Source organism: Erythrolamprus reginae, chromosome Z, assembly GCF_031021105.1.
Source record: "Erythrolamprus reginae isolate rEryReg1 chromosome Z, rEryReg1.hap1, whole genome shotgun sequence".
In the NCBI taxonomy this organism is placed as follows: Eukaryota; Metazoa; Chordata; class Lepidosauria; order Squamata; family Dipsadidae; genus Erythrolamprus; species Erythrolamprus reginae.
Genome location: NC_091963.1, coordinates 13639253 through 13661962, shown reverse-complemented (window position 1 = coordinate 13661962; position 22710 = coordinate 13639253). Strand labels below are relative to the sequence as shown.

General features: G+C 43.4%; 1 protein-coding gene across 1 annotated transcript in view; it reads left to right on the top strand.

The window, feature by feature from the left end:
• The window catches only part of VIPR2 (vasoactive intestinal peptide receptor 2), an 83430-nt gene that overhangs the window by 37227 nt on the left and 23493 nt on the right, over positions 1-22710 (top strand). The window contains exons 4-6 of the mRNA XM_070726272.1: positions 273-367; positions 17102-17196; positions 22151-22289. Coding sequence (XP_070582373.1) covers positions 273-367; positions 17102-17196; positions 22151-22289 — 329 coding nt within the window. The remainder of the gene's footprint in view (positions 1-272; positions 368-17101; positions 17197-22150; positions 22290-22710) is intronic.

The following is a 22710-nucleotide window of genomic DNA, read 5'->3' as shown; positions in this document are numbered from 1 at the left end:
GGGAAGAGGATGGGGCGGGGAAGGGCCGCTAAAGGAGGGGAAATTTTCCTACCTTTCCTGTGGGCGTAGCTTTGTGGGGGTCATGTGAGTGAGCATGGGTGTGGGTGATGTCAAGTTGGCCACACCCACTCAGTTACATGGCCATTGAACCACACCCACAAAATATACCACGCCCACAGAATAGGTAGTAATTTTTTTTAGAACCCACTCCAATGGGAATATCTGATGTTCATAAAATATATTGGAGTTCTCCTCTTTGTTCATTTCCTTAGGAAGTATCAGCAAAAACTGTACAAATAGAGGATGGTCAGAGATGTTTCCAGATGTTTACATTGCTTGTGGATTCAATGATATTGAAGACAACCCGGTAAGAAAAAGTTGTTGAAAAATATTAAAGAACCATCTTCATTTTTATGAGATCTGATATTTATGTGACAGTAGTTAACTTAGAGCTGGTATTTTTTCTCTATATACAAGTGGTATCTTGCCTCTATTATTATTATTATTATTATTATTATTATTATTATTATTATTATTATTATTATTATTGTCGTCATCGTTGTTGTTGTTATTGTTATTATATACTGCAGGGCAGTGTTTAACAATGTTTCGCTTGAAAATGTGTGGCCTTCAACTCCCAGAATTCTCCAGTCTGCCATGCTGATTGGGGGAATTCTGGAAATTGAAGTCCATACAACTTCAAATGGCTACGGCTGAGAAACACAGCTGTAGGGGATCATTTCTCACTATAATTTTACCACTTCAATTTGTAATCACGTTCTTTGAAATGATCAGAAGAGCTTCAAAAAAGCCCATCCGGAAACTGTGGCTTTTGTAAATATTTCAGATTATATCTGGTTTGTACCTGTAACTCTTTTGTTTAATAAATCTTTGAGAAAGTGACATTCTGGCAAAAATGCCTGCATGCTTTCTCTTGTGAGTTTTGACAGCTATAATAAGCTTATTTCTGCTTTTTCTCATCAAGATGTGTCTTTCCATGTATGAATGTATGTCTTGTGTACATGTATTGTATAAATATGGTGACTGCCTGTAAGCTTCTTCAGAAGATTTTTTTTTAAAAAAAGAATGATTGTTTTGTGAACTTTGTAAATTAAGGAATTTTTAGAAGGCTAAACAGTTTTAAGTTCTCATGGAAGTGGAATGAGATCATTCTTCCAGATGGTCTTTGTCATGCCATATGGCTGGAATACCTTCTACTAACACATGTTATGGCCCCAATCCAAAGCTCCTTCTCAAACAGCAGATTCTTCAATTATTAGACAATATGAGGCCTTTGAGATAATGGGCATGACAATGAATATTAATCCTATATTTTTCGTAAGGTTACATTAACAGAATCTTGCAATCTTTTCTGCCATCACTTTTGCTCTTAAAAACTAGGGAGGGCTCCTTCGGAGATCTTTTATTTTACCATATGCCTTCAGACTTAAATTTGGTTTATCAGATCAATCTAGTCTATGGTATTTCCTCCTGACTCCTAAAATCATTCCCACATACCATTATGGAATGAATGGAGAAAAAAAAAATCAAATGCTGAGGGGCATTTGAGCTAGGCAAATGGCACAATGGATATTTTGACAGCATGTCAGAATTTTGTTACCAAGGAAATGAAATTTTTGCATGTTTACCAAAATGGTAGCCAGACCAAGAACAAAGATCTGTTTATTAGAAGGGAAGTTGATGAAGATAATCTCTTCTAATCCCTGAGGATAGTATCTGTATATCACCTTGCTTTTTGTCTTTTTCTTGGGCATGGTTACAAAGAATTTTTATTCTGTTAGAATGCCTAAGTTGACCATGTAGAAATATAAGAACCCTCAAGCTAAGTGTTTCTATTTTTAAACTATTACTGTAAACTAATTTTCAGAAATAAGCAGGTCACTTTAGGTGTTCTCCAGAGGCAAAAACAAGGTGCAAACAAGGTTAAGTACCATTTTTCTTGCATAGTTCTTTAATCTCTGAGGTTTTAAAATATCTTTCTGATAAATGCCATCCCTAACACTATGAACAAAGACTAGGAAAGCGCACTCCTTACTACCTGTAACCAATCCAAAGCCTACTGCAAACACAAATCCAATCTCAAATGCAAATTATTAAATGGCAGAAGTACAGTACCCTGTTTCCCCGATAGTAAGACACCCCCGATTGTAAGACATATCGGGGGTTTCAGGGGGGTGTCGGCTAATATAAGCCGTACCCCGAAAGTAAGACATATGTCTTACTTTCGGGGAAACACGGGGGTATTGCCACCTCCCTCTCATCTAGCTGCCTTCCTTTTTTAAGCGGGAAGAAGGGCACGCTTTTGCTGCCTTGTTCCGGGACCGGGGAGGGGAGCTGTGAGGGAGGCGGCCTGCTGAGGCCCAGCCTGCCGGGGAGTTTGGCTGACGGAGGGACGAAGCCAGACTGCTAAGCTTCGGCTCGTTAGAGGGAGCTGTCGGCCGGAGACGGCGGGGCTTGCTGCAGCGAGCGACCTGCTCCTGCCTTCGCTTTCACCTCCTCGAGAGCCAGTGAAACTTGCCGGCGGAGCCGAGTTAGCCGCAGGGAGGAAAGAGGCGTCGTCGAGGGGTCACGGCGCAGCCTCTCCGCGGCAGTCAAGGTGGGCGAGGGCCCTGCCTTGGCGGCCGTGGGTTGCCACCATTATGAACCGGCGGGCTCCTCAGAAATGGCCCTGCAAGGGAAGCCGCCCGGCCAGAGGTAGGAAAGTCCCCACCCATCCGGGGCGCTTCCTTCCCATTGGCGCTCTCTTCAGATCCTCCTCCCCTCGCTCTGGGTGAGCAGCGCGGCTTGGCGGCGGTGATGGAGGAGGAGGGAGAGGAGGAGAACGAGGGCGGCTGTCGCCCTTGAGGAGGCTGCCCTGGAGCCCTGAGGTTGAACTTGGAAAAGGGCTCACGAGGCTCCTGTCCCGCGGCTGCCCTTCTGGACTCTGGGGAGATGCCGCCTTCGGGAACGTGACCCTTTCAATTTTTTTCCAATATAAGACATACCCCGAAAGTAAGACATAGTGGGGCTTTTGGGGATAAAAAGAAAGTAAGACACTGTCTTACTTTCGGGGAAACACGGTATAGTTAATAAGATGTCAGAATTCCTCTTTCTTCTCGACTCCTCCATCTTTGACATTACCTTTTTCTGTGAAACATGGCTCAATGCATCCTACCAGACTCCATTATTACAACAATGAACTATCTTGTCTCTCGTTATGACTGTGAATCCCACAGAGGAGACAGAGTAGCTATATTCTACAAAAAACCCTCTAAATCTAAAAAACATCAAAGTTGCGCAGGATCTGTTGCTCCCTGAAACCATTGTTTGTGATCTATCCCTAAATACCACAGTTCGCTTCTTACTCTGCTACAGAGCTCCTGACTATGACATCACACATGCAAGCAAATTATCAGCACTACTAACATGGGCTACCCACTGCCTACACCCCATCATCATCCTTGGAGACCTCAACTTACCACACATTAACTGGACCTTAAATGAATGTAGCACCAAACCTATCCACTCTAGTATTTATAACACCGTCATTAGTCTGGGACTCGACCAACTAGTACTAACAATACTCGATTAGATAACTGTTTGGATCTCATTTTCTGCAACAGCAAGAGTGCAGTATATGGCTTACAAATAAAAGAACCATTTTCCAACAGTGACCACTGTATGATCAATTTCAATCTCAACCTAAGCCACACTAAGATCCACCCAAACAATGCGACACTGAAATTCAACTTCAAAAAAGCTAGCTATGAACTCATTGATGCCCATCTCTCAACATTACACTGGCAAACTCTATTCTCTAACTGAAATTCTACTGATGACCTCTACAACATATTCTTGCTAGAGATGAAAACAATCATCAGACTTTACGTACCATTAACATCCACCCCAATCAAGAAAAATAACCTCCCCATCTCAATAAGAAAATTACAAACAAAGAAAAAATTAATTTTGACAGTACCAAATTAATTTCCAAAACAGAACACTACAGCAAAAGAATAATCATGGAAGCCATCGAGATAGAAAAACATCCCCAAAATATGAACAAGCGGGATGATACCTCCCGCTTACCAGACATCTGGAAACCAGCCCTCAAAAGTATCCCAGCCATAGAAACCAGACTCAGAACACACATTGTAAAACAATCAAGTAGCCTGCAAGCTCCAACTACTCAGGATATCACACCTAATCTACAACCATTAACTAATCAGCATACCTCAGCTACATCAACGACCCCAGATGTTACCCCACTGACTCACCAGGAAGTTTCTACACAACAGGCAATTGCTGAGCCATCAGACCACACCCAGCCACCAGTATTTATAGAAGGAAGGCAGCTCAGGTCTCGCAGTGTTCGCCTTAGAACAAGGACAGAAACACCAGCCTGAAGATGACGACCTCGTCGAAACGTCGCCAGAAATTTCAAAATCCTACACGGGAAGAAACCCGAATATACCAAGACCGTCATACCTGTACCCGTGAATTCACCATCATCAGGCTGAAGTTATAAGCTTCGTGCTGCTGTAAATATAGATGTGTGTGTGTGTGTGCGTGCGGGGAAAAGTTGCTTAGCCGCTCCAGAGCCTGGAACGGGAGGCTCTGGAGCGGCTAAGCAACTTTTCCCCGCGCGCACACACACACGCACACAAAGCGAGAAGGGGGCGGGAAGGAGAAGAGGCAGCGGGAGGCAGTCCCGTGTCCCGCTGCCCTAAAGCTTCCCTTCCCCCAGCATCTCCCCTTTGGCTCGCCCCTCAAGCTCACGCCTCTTCTCCGCTGGAGCGGGCAGCTGTCCTCGCCCGCCTCTGCTCCCCTTCGTCCAGCTCCCACTCACCCGCCGAGCCCAGGAGCAGCCACATTGCCGCCAGCGCAACAGCCGCTCTGCAAAACTTTGGGGGGGAGGAGGGTCAGGGGGAGGCTCCCTTCCAGCCAGCCGGACCCTCACGCCCAGCCTGCCGCCTGCCTTTCTCCTTCGCTCCCTTGCGCCAAATTTAATTAATTTTTTTAAAAAACCGTGGTATAGCGTTTCGCGAAGTTTGAAGCCGCGAAAATCGAGGGAACACTGTAATCCTTATTTTAGAATTCTTCTGAAATTTCTGGATTTCTTAATTTTTTTTCTAATAGAGATATAGGGTTAGCTGAGAATTGTCCAGTTATTTCAAATATTATTCAATCAATCCTTATAGCTCTATGATTAAGAGCAGATTTTCAAAGGAACATTTGCCAACTTTTTAACGTGTAATCTATCAGAGACATTGTTATAAAGAGTGTTAAGATACTTGTGTTCTTTGCAACCAGAATTAACTTAGGCTTCCTTTGGATGATTAATAAAAGACCAGAGAAATTGGTTGTGCCCTACTGCATTAATTTCTGGTAAGGAAGGAAAGATCACCTGGAAAGCCCTAGTGCAGTGATGGCGAACCTATGGCACAGGTTCCACAGGTGGCACATGGAGCCATATCTGCCGGCACCTAACTCAGCTCCAGCACGTGTGTGCGCACCAGCCAACTGATTTTTGGCTTGCATGGAGGGTGGGGTGGGGGGTTTGTGTGGTCTCTCTTCAGGCTCCAGGGAAGCCTTTGGAGCTGGGGAGGGTGAAAAATGGGCCTGCCGGTCAATGTTCTCTCTAATTTTATTCGGTGTGGGCAGAAAAGTATAATGTCTGGAGCGGCGAGCGGCATAGAAGTATGTAAGTATGTATGTATGTATGTATGTATGTATGTATGAATAAATAAATAAATAAATAAATAAATAATAACCTTCTTTTTTATTAAAAGAAATTAATAATAAAACAAAACCATCTCTCTCTCTCTCACTCCACCTTCCTGTCTCCTCTCTCTCTCTCTTTCTTTCTTTCTTTCTTTCTCTCTCTTTCTCTCTCCCCCCTCTTTCTCTCTCTCTCTATTTCTCACTTCCTCCCTCTTTCTTTCTATCTGGCTCTGTCTGTTGTTCTCTCTCTCTCTCTGTCTTTCTCTCTCTCTTGCTATCTCTCTCTCTTGCTATCTCTCTTTCTCCCTCTCTCTTTCTTTCTACCTCACTGTGTTGCTCTCCCTCTCTCATTCTCTATTTCTCTCTCTTCCTTTCTTCTCTGGAGGCCGTGGAAGGTTTTTCTTATTTTAAGGAATATAGGAAGCACTCGGGGAAAGCACTCCGAGCAAAGGGGCTGCGAATCGAGAGGGGCGGGGCGGGCGCACCCGGAGCGCTCGGAGAAAACCCTCTCATAGCCTGGGAGTGCTTCAGGAACACCTGCCCTGCCCCTCTCACAGACCCTTCGCTAGTAGCTGAATGAGGAAGAGGAGAAGCCGCAGCCGCCACCACCGCGGGAGGAGCCGCACCCCAAGGCAGGAGGATAGCTTTGGCTATCCTTGGCTATCTGGGTGGGCTAGCTTCTGCAATATGTTACTCCAACATGTTATGGGCCCAGACTAAACCCAGACTAGTCCAGAGTAATCCAGAATTAGCCACTGATAGCCCAGACTGAAGGTCCTGTGTTCAAATGTTCCATTGTTCCAGGGCTGGAGAAGGAATAAGAAGAAAACCAGGTTGGCGAAAACCAGGATTGTTGGCCACAGCTGGTAGGAGTGAAGACAGAAGGCAGAAGTTTTGGCAAGAAGCCCAGTGTCTGAATCAAATTGGAGCTGGGTGTACTACAGAGACATTCTTTGAAGTGAGCTGTTTATTTGTAGGAATGGGCTGTTTGAATTTGTAAACATGGCTTTCTCAACAGTCAGCATGCTGTTTGCAAGACTAAATGAAGGTAATTGCCATTGTTGGGGTATGAAAATGCAGAGCCTGTTAGTAAGGGAAGGCCTCTGGGACGTTATACGTTACAGCACCAGATGATGATGATTTAGATCAGTGGAGGCTGGACAGTAAGGCAAAAGCCACTATCACTTTATGTGTGGAGGATTTTCAGCTAGCAAACATAAGGCCTGGGGATAACACAAGTCAGGTTTGGGATAGATTTAAAGTGTTATTCCAAAGCGACACTTCCCTGGATCCCCATGCCCAAGGTTGGGAAAGAGAATGTGGCAGGTTGCCCATGCAGCCTCCATGCAGCCCCCATCTGAGCTCCACACTCTTGGTGCAAAGACAGGCTTGCCTCCCCCCCCCCCCCCACTACACCATCTGCTCCTTCTATGAAAGGGATTCAGGAGCCCGTTGTTTATGTCTAGCCCCCAATTGCTCCCCCCTGTAGTCTCCAAACTGGCTGTTGCCTCCAGAGCAGTAGAATTGAGTATTTCATTGCTTCCCATAGCTGGTTCCTTGGCTTATTCATCTCCATTCCACCTGAGTCTTCCCACTGTCCGATACCGGGAATGGTGGTTGGGGCTCAAGACTCTGAACAGCACCCCAACTGGGGTAAGCTGGATGAGATGAAAGTTATGAATATTGGATTAATATCAGTGTTCCAATTAGCATCCGAGAAATAAATCAGAGGCCAAACCTCGGCCTTCTTCCAAGTTCCAATTTATTAACAGAGCCATGTTGATTACAAACTATAGTCAACCCAACAGTAACTTTTCCTACAACTCTTCACCCAGGTTAAGGTTCATCTCTTGTCCCCATACCCACAAGTTCATCATATAGATCACTCCCGTTCTCTCAACATCCACGATCCTCCCCTGTACTTCCATCTGGTGCTGAACAAAGGATGACCTTGAATCTCTGGAAATAATTTATTGTGGCTAGTATTTTTCCCTCTCATGCAACCACCCCTTCCCAATACCCATAGTACTATTCTACTTGTAGCAGGCAAAGTCTCTAACTCAAAACAATGGCATCAGCATAACAGTGGGTTCCAGGGCATTCCAATTCTCTTGCAGGTACTTCTGGGGGTCTGACCCCCTCATCCAGCCCCAGGGGAATAGTCAATATTCCTATATGCCTATATGCCTGGACAGTTCCCAGACAGAGCTGCCCAAGATCACCAGTCCAAGTGACCCTTTCAAGGGGCTGTGGTCACTTCCGCAACACACCAGATAATCCACCACCCGATGGGAAGGCGGATTCTCAAAACCGTATTGGAAGGTATGTCCTTGGAGTTTCTCTTCCTTCCCCCAGCTAAGTATAACCTCATGGCTGAAGCCATTCAGCACCTGTTTAACATCAAAGACATTCATGAGGTGCCTCCAGAACAAATCAGGCTGGCGTACTACTCCATCTTGTTTATTATAACCAAAACCTCGTGAGAATGAAGGGCAATCCTGGATCTAAAGCGACTGAAATGTCATTTTCAATACCACAGATTTAAAATGCACTCCCTATGCACTATCCTAGGGTGCATTCGCCAAGGCAATTACATAGTCTCAACAGATATCACTGAGGCCAACCTTCATATCCCTATTCATCAGTATCACAGGTAGTAACTACATTTCTGATAGGCAAGTAGCACTTTCAGTACTGGGGCCTCCCTTTTGGCCTCTCCTATGCCTCACATGTCTTTGCAAAAGTGGCACACCTAAGATCCCTTGCTGCTATTTAGATGACATCCTGGTCCTTGTTCCATCTCCCCATTTGGCCTTGCACCATCTCCATCTCACTATGTCTACCCTGACCAATCATGGCTTTTCCATTAATATGACCAAGAGCCATCTTGAGCCCTCCATCGCCGTCCTTCACCTGGGAGCAGTCATTGATTCCCTAGAATGTAGTCTCCCTGTCCCCAGAACATCAGGACAGTCTCAGAGAATTAGCTCTACAGGTTCAGAGCCTTAGAAGGGTGTCCATTTCCCTCCTTTCCACCGTATGGGGAAAATTATATCCACCAGCTCTATTACTCCGTATTCTAGGGAGCTACAATGGTTTCTTTTGCTCTTTCAGAAGACCAGCTACAACAACTCTAACATCTGGATTCTGGCGCTCCCAGTTTTCTGCAGGTCTCTCACCTAGTGGAGGTCTTCTGCCACATCTTAGGACTGTCTATTTCAAGAACCTCACTGCATCATAGTCACCACAGATGCCAGCTTGACTGGTTGGGGAGCCCATTCCCAGAGACTGGTGGCCCAGGGCAGATGGATACAGGAGGAAGCCAGGTGTGCCATCAACTGCCTCAAACTCCATGCAATCTACCTGGCCTTCAGAAGCTTTGCACACCATCTGTCGGGGCACCAGATGCTAGTCCTAATGGACCACATAGTGGCCAAGACACATGTGAACAGACCAGGGGGCATACATTCGAGAACATTGATGAAGGAGGCCAACTGACCGTGTCACTGGGTGGAACGGCACCTTCTCTCCTTAGTGGCAGATGACATTTCTGGAACTCCAAGGCAGACTGCCTCAGCCATCGATCCAGCAGAGTGGCAATTGCATCCTGCCATATTCCAAGCTCTGGCCACCAGATTTGGGCAGCCAGCTGTCAATCTCTTCGCATCTCCCAGGAATTGCCAACTGCCCAGATTCTTTTCTTAGTTCTGGACCCCATGGCCTCAACTCCTCCTGTATGCCTTTCCTCCCTTTCCCATCATCAGCAAAATTTTGCAAAGGATCTTGCAGGAAGGAGCGGTGGTGATTCTGGTGGCTCCGCATTGGCCTGGACAGCCCTGGTTTGCCGATCTGTCTCCCTGACCCAACAACAGTAATCTATCAGAGTAATAACCACCATGCTGGCCTCCAGGAGACCCTCAATGGAGCACATCTATTCAGCTAGGTGCCAGGTGTTGCTCCTGGTTTGCTCAAGCCAGATGTCTTCCTGTTAGCATCCCAATCCCAAGATTCTCAAGTTCTTGCAGGACACCGATGGAAGGTCCCATGTTGGGTACCTGTGTACCACTGGAGGTCGTAAATTGGCTGTGCCTCGGATGAAATTCTTGACCCAGGGATGATGAGCCATAGATTTCTATGTGTCCATTTTGATGATGGAGGAAATAGCAGCAAGTTGCCTGCACAACGTATTCGGCACTAGTCCTCTGTCAAAGCCTGCCTGTAGAAAGGCCAGTAAATTTCCCAATGACGGGCATTGAGGATCTGACTTCAAACCACTGCAAAAATGACAATAGGCCGCCCAATTGGCCTGATATATTCTGGTGGTGGATGGTCGGTGCGCAGCTTGTATGGTGACTATGACGTTGTCTGGTAAAGTGGCCCGTTTCATCAGGTCCCCCTCAATCTCCACACGATTAGTTTCCACCACTGTGGATTTGGGTGGAAAACTGACCCCTGGCTGAGGGAGACTCGACGGTTGGGAATGCACCATGGAGGTAAAGTGGCTAAATCCATCAGATCCACGAACCACGGACGACGAGGCCAATACAGAGCAACCAGGAGAACTTCCGCCTGTTCCAAGAGTAACTTGGCGATCACCTTGGGGATGATACAAGTGGGTGGAAACGCATAGAGCAGACCCTCCAGCCATGATGCTCTGAGCGCATTGACATCCTCGGCTCCAGCTGAAGGGAACCGGGAAAAGAAATGTGGTAGCTGAGTGTTCTGAGGCGTGGCAAATAAATCCACCAGTGGCATTCCAAATTTGTTGGTAATCTCTTGAAAGGCCTCCATCCCCAGCCGCCATTTTGCCGGATCGAGTGTTTCCCTGCTGAGCCAATCCCATGTTGGACTCTCCGCAGCAGTGCACTGGAGAATATAGCTTTTCTCCATCTAATATTAAAACATTACAATAACCTTTACATTAGTTGCTGGTCATCAAATTCACTTCTTATTTGAGTCCTACAAATCTGTTAAGCTAATTGTACCAGAAGGCAATTTTCTTATAATCCTTTAAGCCAAGTAGGTTATATATAAAATAATTCTTCATATTGCAACTAAAAGCCTAATAAACCATAATTCTATATATCTAATAAAGTAGTTATTCCAATAACAAAATATATTACGTTATATAATTATAAAATAGGTTATATATAAATAAATTTGAATAGTACAACTAAAAAAGTCTAAATTAAAATATATATATATAGTTTGAATATGTTTAAACTAATTTATTCCAATAATAATAATAATAATAATAATAATAATAATAATAATAATAATAATTTATTAGATTTGTATGCCGCCCCTCTCCGAAGACATAATATTTTTTATGTGTTATATCAATACAGAATAGAAATATAGAAACATAGGAGATTGACAGCAGAAAAAGATCTTATAGTCCATCTAGTCTGCAGTAATGCAACCACCATTACTCATCTTCACCATCTGTGTTATAATACTGTAATCTCAATTTTATCATCAGGATCCTATTATTAAAACATCAATAAATCTTAACTCTCTATCCATTCATAGAACTTCCCCCAAACCTGGACAAGGTACTTGATTCCCTCATTAGAGCCCCATATGGGCATCTACACATGACCTCCCTCCATCACCTAACGTACAAGGTGGTCTTCCTGGTCAGTGTTCCTGGTCTTCATTACCTTGGCCAGGAGGATCTCTGAGCTGGCGGCGCGCTCTGTCCAGAGTGACCTGTGTAAATATATCATGACAGAGTGGTTCTCCATCTTGATCCAACCTTTTAGGAACGTGAGATAAACCTCTCTATCTGCATAGATTATGCTATGGAGTGAAACTCCTAAATTTGCTCCTGGCAGGATGTGTGGCATAATTCTTTTTTAATCTCTAAGCAGAAAATGGGATATATGTAGCCCTTTAGCCTAACCCTACAGAACCCTTTTCGTATTTTCAATATGTCCTGCAATTTAATTAAAATGGCAATTATGTCAAGGGTGTGAATGAAATCAAAATGTCAAATGTCATGTAACTTGTTCCAGAGAGAGAAATGATACAGTTGGCAATTCTAAGGCTTTATGGACCCAAGAGCAATAAATTAACACCCTCTCCTCCCCATGTTAAGGAGAAGTGAGAATTATACTTGAAAAGTGGAAAAAAGAACAAGTTAATTTCAGCATAGTAAAGCCAATAATCGTAATGGATGTTCTTTTGTGTTTCTGTATATTTTTAAAGTAAGAAAGTGTTCTTTATTTGAAGTAAATGTATCTTGATTTGAAATAATGTACTAATACAATTGAAAAATAACTTTTGAAAAAATAAGCACCAACCATTATATATATAAGTGGAAAGAGTATTTTTCCAGAATTATTATAGTACCATTTGAAAATATTGGCAAAAGAATGGCCTTTTTAAAGGATTTCTTTAAATTATTTCTGAGGCTACTGTTTCCAAAGATATAATAAGTTACTCTTCCAAATGCGGTAAAAAAAAAAAGCAGGAGCAAAAATACCCCTCAGAGTGTCTTGTTTCAGACAGCACTTAGCACCATAAAGTGGTTTGATTAGTTTTGATTTATAGTATTCCATGAAGCTAGTTATGTCTTGATTTATGGCTTGCTTGTGAAAAACTAATGAAGTGCAATTTATATATTAAATCTAACTTAAACAATGATTTCAAGCAATACATAAATAGACAATATGGCTAGCAGTGCTGGTATTTCTCTTTTTTAAAATAAATAAATAAACTATTATTGTTAAAAAGAAGATAATTCATATAATTGTTATTACAGATCCAATACAGTTTCATTTCGTATATTGAAATTACAAATCATATCTCTGTATCTTAAGCAAACCATATACACTTATACTCTATATTGATATATTTAGTTTTTATTGCGGATCCATTCATGCCATTTTTGGGGGTATTTCTCAAATATGGCTAGTATTACTCAAATAAGGCAACTTTAAGAAGTTTGGACTTCAACTTCCAAAATTCTCCAGCCAAACTCCAATTCCCAGATTCAGCCAGACTACATTTTGCCAGCTGAATTCTGAGAACTGAAATTTGCACCTTTAAGAAACACTGAACTGGAATATCACATACAGTGTTTATTTATATGTCCATTGCTGATAGGTAAGACTTCTATTTCTCTAGTCTGTATTTCTTTTCTCACCCTGACCGTAGAGGATATTTCTGAAATAGCATAAATGAATGAAAACCCTGACCTGGATATTAGGGAATTTCCAAATTTATATAAGAAACAACTTAATGCAGTGTGCAGCTCCCTCTCTTCTCCATAGTGGGTGGAGCTAACCTCCAAGAATGGGATGACACTATCCCTTCAGCCACTGAGGACTGTGTCTGACAAATTATCTTCGTCTCCTGCCTCAATTTCCCCTCTTTGACTCAGTCCTTGGCCTGAATAGGACACAAGTTTCTGCATGTGAGTTTCACCCCAGCTAACCTGCCTTTCATCCGGAATCGTTGGGTTAAGCATGGTGAGGGCTTTGGCTCTTTTCATCAGCCTTTCATTTGTGGGGCAAAGGTCCCCTCAACTCGACCTTAGGAATGTCGCTCGCTCTACTCTTATTTGTCCAGCTCCTTGTGAGGCATTCCCGTCTGGCCCCACATCGCTAGTTGCAGTGAATCTCCCTATGCACGTTGGCCCTTTCAGGGCTCTGAACAGGGAACCAGCTTCTTCAAGTTTCAAGGTCAGTCCAGTTCTCATCAATTACAGAACACAGATAGATCTGGGAGGGGGAGGCAGTTCAGATGCCCCTTCCGTGGGAGGAGGACATCCATTCCGAAGAACTAGATAGGGAGGGCCCAAACCAACCTATTGGGGGGGGGAGTCTCACCCTATTCATCCAGGAATGGAAGCAAGCTACCCAGGATCAATGGATCATACAAACACTCTCCTTGGAATTCCTTTCCCTTCCCCTGAGGTTTTTCATTCAAGGAGGAAACTGTCCAACATCTGCTGGATATTAATGCAAGTCCAGCAGGTTCCCTTGTACCATTAGGAACATTCCATACTTAAAAGTCTCGGGGAGGTGGAGATCAATTCTGGATCTAAGGAGACTAAACCGATACATCAAATACAGAAGGCTCAAAGTGCATTCTCCCATGCCTCTGGAAGGAGAGTCCAGCCCACGTCTTATTGGTAGGGACTGAGTTTAAATTAATATAATTAACATATTAATTGGGTACCGCCACCTCGCTGCCCCAAGAGCTCAGTTTTAAAAAACTCAGTCTAAGATAGGGACTCTGAGTTTTTCCCTTGGTTGAGTATTCAATAGTTGTTGATTTCTAATAAATTGACTGTTTGTAATACTATAGTCTGTTTTATTACAGGTAACCGGATCGTCTTGGGGTCTCTGCCCTCCACGGGCACCACCCCCATTGTCCTCCTTATGGAGCCTCTTCTCTCCAAGAGTACTGTCCCGAAGAGGAGAGGTTGGGCCACAAGTCACTGACCTCCGCGGCCATACCTAGCCCTAACACCCCAGGTGGGGTGTCCCCAAAGGGGACGGCATGCGATTATCAGCTGAACACGGCGGGACTACCGCGGAGCCACTTATCAGCTGATTTCACACGCGGGAGAGAGCGAAGCCGGAGGACGTTTCCCAGGCGACTGAAGACGCTCTGGATGGTTTAAATAGCCGCTTCTCAGCTGATTAATTAGACGGCGACCCGGCACCCGGCTGTGGGGAGCATCCGAGCTCCGAGGAAAGTCTCTTCTCGCGCCCGCCGTTTTGGACAGCGCGACGGCCGCTAGTTTTGGCGCGAATCTGGCAATGCACCAGAAAGTCACGGGGGCCCTAATCTACCCAACTCCAGCCGTACTCCATGCTGTGGGAGTGACGTAGAGGGTTGGCTGCCGGCCAAATGACTGCCGCTTGCCAATGACGCACACACAATTCTTTACTTGCGAGTGGAACTTGTCTCGTACAGAGCTCTTATACACTTGCTGCTTTGCCGGTCTAGATAATTGTGAGTACGCTGCCCCTCGTTAACCTCCAGAGATGGCTGACCAGCAAATTAATCTTGGGGAGGAGCAGGCCCAGGTGACCACAGTGGCCTGCTCTAAAGGGAAAGAGAAATCATCTGGCAAGGCCAAATCCAAATCTTCCCAATCTTCCTCTTCCCTTAAGGAAGCTGAAAGGAAAATTAGAACAACGACTAGAGGCGGCCTTATCCCCTTCTAACTCAGGGGCGTTGATCATAACCCCCTTTCAGCCACTTCCTCAATCTGGAACATCCTCACCAGGCTTACCACTGGGGGTCCTGGGAACTGCAACGGAGACTGGTCTCCCGACCGGCAGGCATTGCCATTTCCACCCCCACCGATGCCTTCGCCTAGCACTAGGCCCGAAAGACCTGCCTCTCTCAGCCAGCCTACATATGGGCCACCTATCAGGACACAAGCACCTTATGCTCCCTCGTCAACCTTTACACCAACAGCAGCAGGGCTTAGAACCCAGTCAGACACTTAGCAGTCCTTCTCCCTGTCACTGCAGGACATTATCGCGAATGCTTACTCGCAAGGCATGGCGGCTGGAGTCCAGCGTTCTAAGCCTCTCCCATCATGTCCGGCCCAACCCAGGAACCTCTGGTCAGCACCACTGCCCCCTTCTGGGTTGGGCTCAATGGCGGGTGACCCCACTAATCTGGAGGAAGACAGCGACCATGACAACGAATTGTCCGATGATGAATATAATTTTCCTGAGCAGCCAGCATTTACTGGATTATTTAAGCCATCATTATTCAGGATTCTTTTGCATAAGGCCAAGCAAGCCTTAGACATACCTGGAACTGCAACGCCCGCTGATGCAGGGGACGGCCTTAGAATGTCGGCCACATTATGTAAGGAGCCGCCCAAGGAATCTGACAACATTCCAGCGTCAGAAATATTCCTTGAAAATATAAAGCGCCCATGACAACATCCAGCGGCGGCGCAGGGGCCATCTAACATGGAACGCAGGTTCTACACATTTGATGACAAAATAGAAAACCTATTGCTGTTTCCCCCTGTCGACAAACCTGTGGCCACACTGGTGTCCAATGCTGTCGTATCGTCTGAGACAGCAGACAGCCTCAAGCCAGACAAGAGGAGAGCTGAGACACTGTTAAAGAAAACGCATCAAATGGCTGCATGGGCTCTCCGAGCCGCATCCACAGCATCCTTTTTCAACCGAGCATCCATCATGTGGATTCAGGAGGTGCAGGCCAGGCTGGGACCGGAGGATGCCCGCCTGAGACAAGACTTAAATAATCTACTAGCGGCGGCTGAATTTTCGGCAGATGGTACGCTGCATGCTGCCAAATTTTCTTCAAGGGGCATGGCATCCACCATTTCTTCACGGCGTCTACTTTGGCTCCGGAATTGGCAGGCAGATGCCAAATCAAAATGGAGACTGTCATCTGCCCCCTTGTTCAGGGAGGTACTAGAGTCGGTCCTTGTAGAAGACAAGGATAAAAGGAAGGTCCTCCCAAGATCTTATAGGCGCCAGGACCGTAGGAACGCTCCATACTCTCGCTGACAGTCCTTTCGGTGGGACCCTCCCTCGATCACTGCCCAACCTGCGAGGTCATACTCCCAGGGGCAATACACCCAAACACCATACAGAAGTGATAGAACCTATTTCCAAGATCGGAACAGGGGCTTCCAACCGGCAAGACACCCCTTTAGAGGGTCTAATCCGCGAAACTTCAGACGCTCCAAGTGACTGCACGGAAAGTGTTCCCTTGGGGGGCAAGCTCCAATTGTTCAGCACTGCCTGGGGGATTACATCCTCCGACGCATGGGTTTTGTCCACGGTGTCACGGGGATTGCAGATCAAATTCCTCCAAGCCCCACCAAATCAATTTGTGACTTGCCCTATACCCAATGAATGTCCCAATCTGAATGATGGCTCCTTCCAAGATGGAGAAGGGGCATTGGACTCACCTGATACACCACTTCTCATCAGGAGGAGTCATCATTCAGTCCCACCCTTAAAAATAACTTTTTTGTATTATAGTTTAATAGTCTAATTTTGTTCATTTTCATTTTTTATTTTCTGGGAGTGATCTCATATTCTTATTATCCAAAGACTGAGTGGTCTTAGAAAGGGAGAGGGACATGCAGAACGTAAAAGCTAAAGAATCTTGCTGTAGTAGCCACATTGAGTCTAAGGTTTCAAACCCCACGAAATTGGGATCTAGGCGGGCAGATCTAGCAATTTACACAACAATAGACTCGGTCCTTACTCTAACTGGACGAGGACATCCCAATCTGAATGATGGCTCCTCCTGATGAGAAGAGGCATATCAGGTAAGTCCAGTGCCTCTTTTCTTGCGGAATCTTTTCCAAATGTCTGCTCATGGTAATTAATTAAAATTCATGTTTGCTTCATAGGTTTTCTACGTTTGGGTGAAAGCAATTTACACCCTCGGACACAGTGTTTCTCTCATTGCTCTGATCACAGGAAGCATCATTCTTTGCGCTTTCAGGTACGTTTGTTGAATCATGGTAGGGACTAAGTATTTTGATACAGTGGCAGAATAGGAGGAGGTAATGTTCTCACTTCTCACTTAACAAGTCCCTTATTTTGTATTTTAAACAAAACCTCCTTTAATTCAAACTCAGTTTCTGGTGATTTGAAAAACACAACTACAGTATTTTTCGGTGTATAAGAAACACCGGAGTATAAGACACACCTTAATTTTGGAGGAGCAAAACAAGAAAAAAAAAACCAATTCTGATAACAAGCAGCACAGATCTCCCCATTTTAAAAGAATTTGGTTGTACACAAGCTCCTATTGTTTGAAAATAAATTGGCATGTGTTTAAGAACAAATACCACAATAGCACATCTGCTTTATCTGTTAGTAAAGCAAAGATTATTAAGTGATAATGGTCCAACTTTTCTTAATATCTGTGTTGTACAAAGTAAGCTGGGAGAGGGGAAAAAAATCATGAAATGCCAGTTGTGGAGGAAGAAGAGTTTTCCTAAACTGCACTTAGGGATTTTGATTTAGATGCCTATTTTATTTTGCAGGCACTAAGAAAAATAAACGAAATGAAAAATAAATTTTCGCTTTTTAATAGGGAATGCAATCTTATTCCTTAAATTCCTTGAGTCACTTGGTTTTGTTGGGTGGCTCTAGGAGTCAAATAAAGTAGGAAAGGAAGGAATGAAGGGAGGGAGGAAACAGGGAAAGAAGGAAGGAAGGAAGGAAGGAAATGGGGAAAGATACAAGGAAGGAAATGGGGGAGGGAGGGAGGGAGGGAGGGAAGAAGGAAAGTTTTCTATATCAAAAAGCACGAGGGAATGGAGAGTTCTAAAAGAAAAACCCACTGGCTCATAAATTTTATTTATTTACATTTCACTACAATTCTGCAACACCTGAGATGTGGAAAGTTAAAATCTGTAGCATTTAAAACAGCAGTAAACTAAATCATAAAATTAAAACTATACAGCCTAACAAAAATTGCAGAAACTTGAAAGTAAAAGTAAAACAGATGACACAGTGATAAACATCACTACAACCTTTGTCTCAGACCATCTGCATGAATTTAAAGAACATTAGAGGTCAGCAATCCTTAAAAAATATTTTCTGTTGTGGAGTCCATAAAGAAACCCTCTTCTGTACCCAAAACCCCCTTTATACCCTAAAAGGAATATCTGCTTGGTTTTCCCATTTGAGAAAGGCATTTTTAGTAAACCAGGAACAGACATCTTGGTTTGTGATTCCAAAGCCTGATGGCTTTCTCTGCCCAGACCTGACTTTGGTTTCTGCCGGGGGGTGGGGATGGTGCCTACCTCTTGGGGTCCCCACTTTCCTTCTTGCTTTTGATATCCTTGCTCTTCCTGGCAGCTGCCCCGCCTTAAAAAGCAAGGAACACATTTTAGGCCGTTGCTTCTGGCATTTCCACGTTTTTGCCATCTGGTTCCGCTTGCCTGGCGAGTGTTCCCTCGCCACGGCCGGATCCTAGCAAGAAAGTTTATCAAATTAATCCATTAAATTGGCAATGCGGGAGGGGCTTAAAGTTTCCTTCCTGGCTGGGATGCTTCCTGTGATTTTCTGTCCTATCATTGCTAGTGCCCGAATGCAATATCCATTTTTTACTGATGGTGTCTCCTTTTTTCGGGTGGCTGGATGGGCGTTTTTGTCCTTGGCATGATAGCCCCTGTATGTTCCGTGGAGAGAATGTCACACTTTGCACTTTCAAAGGTACCGATGATCAGTTCATTGGGAACTATGATGGGGCTGAAGCCGCATTTTGCCTGTTTTTAACTTCTTCCAAACTCATATCATCGTCATCGAGAAATGTCCCAACAGAGACAGAATTACAGTTTTTGCTTTTACTTGTAACAATACTGTGCGGAAAGAAAAGTTGCAGAGCACGAGATCGCGGTTCTTTTGGAAATGCTGGCATCTTTAAAAGATATGAGTGTGTTGTATGGTTTTTAAATAATGGGTTTTAGACTTCTTTTAATGTATTAGATTTGTTACATTGTTGTTATTGTTGTGAGCCGCCCCGAGTCTTCGGAGAGGGGCAGCGTACAAATCTAATAAATAAAATAAATAATAATAAATATGCGGGAATCTCAAACACCAAACTGTCAGTTGTGCGGAAACCAAAAAAAAGCATCACATTTCGGGCTTCAGATAGCTCTGCTTGCATGCCCCATTTTTGGAATTGAGGAAAGAGTTTTTGGAACAGCCTGCTGCCTGAAATGCGATGTTCTTTTTTGGTCTCCGCATGCTCCGATTTTGGAATCAGAGAGAGGATCACTGCACTGCCACCTGAAAACCTCTGAAGGGTGGGGGCTGGTGAGTGGGTGGGGACTACATTTGGAATATAAGACGCACCCTCTTTTTGACTGTCTTTTGTGGAGTAAAAAGGTGCATCTTATGCACCGAAAAATAAGGCATGTGGTATTGGCAACCATATGGAAATTATTTATTATTGCCTTCTGGGGTATTTTTGGACTCTAGGATCTCCATCCAAAGTCTAAATGGGTTAGAAGCTTTTTAGCTACTAAGTCTAGGAAAACTGATCCAGCTTTTGAGATTTTTCATTTGTTCACTTGTGTTTAGTTGCAATCATTTAATTAAAATAATAAAAGTGCAGACCAAAGTGCCATTCTGCAGTGTCACCTATATTTTTAAAAATCAGAATCCAAACAAGCCCTCTAGATATGAATATAGTCCTGTGTTTTGCCAGCCCTCTGGAGCTTAGGACCTTGCAATTTAGCAAGGAGGCCCCCTACTGAAGAAATTAGGTGAGTGAGTGGGGAGATCTAAAGGAGGTATTGTAGGACAATTCTATTGAATTGCCTTGAGAAGAAGAGTTGTTTTGAGATGGGCTGTTTTAGTCAACTCAGCCATTTCTTGAATGGGCAGAGTTTTCACTAGATAACCATTTTTATGAGAGTAGTACCAGCATAATTTCAAAATTCCTAATGTACCAAGGGCCTAAAATGGATTTAGATCAGCAGCAATCATAGATTTGTTTTATTAAATAACAGTGCTGATTTACTGAACCTAATTTTAACTGGGTAGTATTGTACTACAGTAAGTTTGTATTAGTTCAGTGGCAAATTCTAGAGAAGATTATTAAAGATAATTGTTGGGTAAGATCCAGGCTCATAAAATGAAAGACAGGATGCCCTGTGGGACCTGCCCCACCACTTTGTAAAAGATCTTTCCAGAGCCAATGAAGTCAGAAGATGTTCTACCAGTCAAAGAAGGCAGTGCCAATTGTATGAAAAAGAGGACGGGCCGCCAGTACTGTATACATTTAGTTCTTTCTTTGTCATATCTTTAGGATGTAAATAAGGAAAAGAGTAATTCGAAATTGCTATATATATTTCCATGATAGAGCAATAATATAGCTTGCAAATATACACAGTTTAAAAAAACCAAGACTATATTTAGTGGTAGGAAAGAGTTATCTCTGTAAAGTGGTAGCTTAAAGAAGTGAGAGCTAAAATGCAATTATCTACTTGTAAAATCAGGTTACTCCTTTGAAGCAGAAAGGGTTCCTAGGATAAGAAGCATTAGATATTTGCCAAAAATATGTACCCAGCAGGCCCTCCAAAACATGAAGGTAATCCTAGCTGCCTAGCTAAGACAGCATATTGGGCAACAACAATATAAAAAGATGCTGGAAATGAATTTGCTTTAGTAACAATTGTAAAGGCATCATTTCATACTGCATAGAATAAAAACAATATAAACCACACATGTATTTTACCAACTAGACCACATGGATAAGTAACAGTTGAATGTTTTTAGGAAAATCTCACCATCTTTACAAAGAACAGGAAGTGCAGTCTGGATGGAGCATATAGAAATAATTTGGCTCTTGGAATAGTAGACATGGAGGTTTAACACATCTGTTTTAAGGGAATTTTGTTTTTGTTTGGTTGCTAAGCCATGTCTTCCATTGCCTCCTGTAGTTTCCCAAATTCATGTCCATTGCATCAATCTAACCATCTCATCCACTGGAGTCCTCTTCTTCTTTATCTTCAATCTTTCCCTACATTTTATTTATTTATTTTATTTATTCTTTGTCCAATATACAATACATATGGAAGAGAATAGACATTAAGTAATATATATAACAATAGAAAGTAAAAAGAAGAGAAGTAGATGGGAGGGAGAGAATATATATGATGAATCCTCTCTTCTCATGTCCTTTCTTCTTAATAGTTGGGTAACCAAACTATTTCAGTTTTGGGATCTGTCCTCCCAAACAGTCGGGGTTGATTTCCTTTAGAAGTGACTGATTTGGTCTCCTTGCAGTTCAAAGGATTCTCAAGAGTCTCCTCTAACACCACAATTTAAAAGCAACAATTCTTCGGCACTTCCTTATGACCCATCTTTCACATTTGATGAAATAACTACTCCAAATCTCAGCTCTTCCAAGGCTTACCCCTTTGCAACTGTTAAATTATAGTTCGTCCTTATAACTCTCCAAGGAGAGAGAAAGAGAGAAATGTAAGGCATCTCTGCCTTAAAATAAATCACTTTAACAATTCTTTCAAGTTAAAACTTAGCCGTCAGTTTTCAGTGAAATCCCTCAAGAGCCCTCATTTGTCACACAAGAACTTGCAAATTAGAGTAACTTCTCATTTTGGTAACTATTTAATTTTTATGCCATTTGGATGGAGCATGAGACATCCTGATCCTTCACTGCTAGCTCCAATATATGGTTCCTTAGAACTTTCTGGACTGTCCCTTAAAAGAGGTTTTGGCATTATTATGTGTTAACAGTAAAGTTGATGCAGCTTGTAGAATAGCAGAAGGCAAAGCAGAATATAGGTATGGGGCCGTCAAGAGCTACACTTACATTTTGTTAATTGTTCTTATCAAAAAAACAGAAGGTAAGTAGAAATATTTTCAGCTATACTTTGGTTCCAGAAACTACATTTGCTTTTTCTTTCCATGTGTAGGAAGCTTCATTGCACTCGGAACTACATACATTTGAATTTGTTCCTGTCTTTCATTTTAAAGGCAGTCGCTGTCTTAGTTAAAGATGCAATCCTCTATTCTCACACTAGCACAGATAAATGTTCGGATCATGTTTCTTGGGTAAGTGAAGAAGTTGTTTCATTTGTACATGTCCATGATCTTTGAGATTGTTGCAGATTATATCAAACCTTACATGAGATAATTACCAGCAAGTGTAGTCAGCTTCTGTTGGCTTGCTGGATAAGAATTAGAACAGAGTAAGACTGCAAAGGGGTAAAGTTATATATTTTAGTAATTCCTCTCTGCTTTGGGGGAGACAGCATTAGATGCAGCTGATATGCAGACTGATGTGATTAAAATCTGGGTTCTCCTTCTTAAACCTTACACCTTGATCAGTGCTCTACAGCAGTGTTTTTCAACCAGTGTGCCGCGGCACACTAGTGTGCTGTGAGACAAAATCAGGTGTGCCGTGGGGAAATTAAACATGGGTCCCCAACCTACGGCCCATGTGCCGGATACGGCCCATAGGGGCCATTTATCC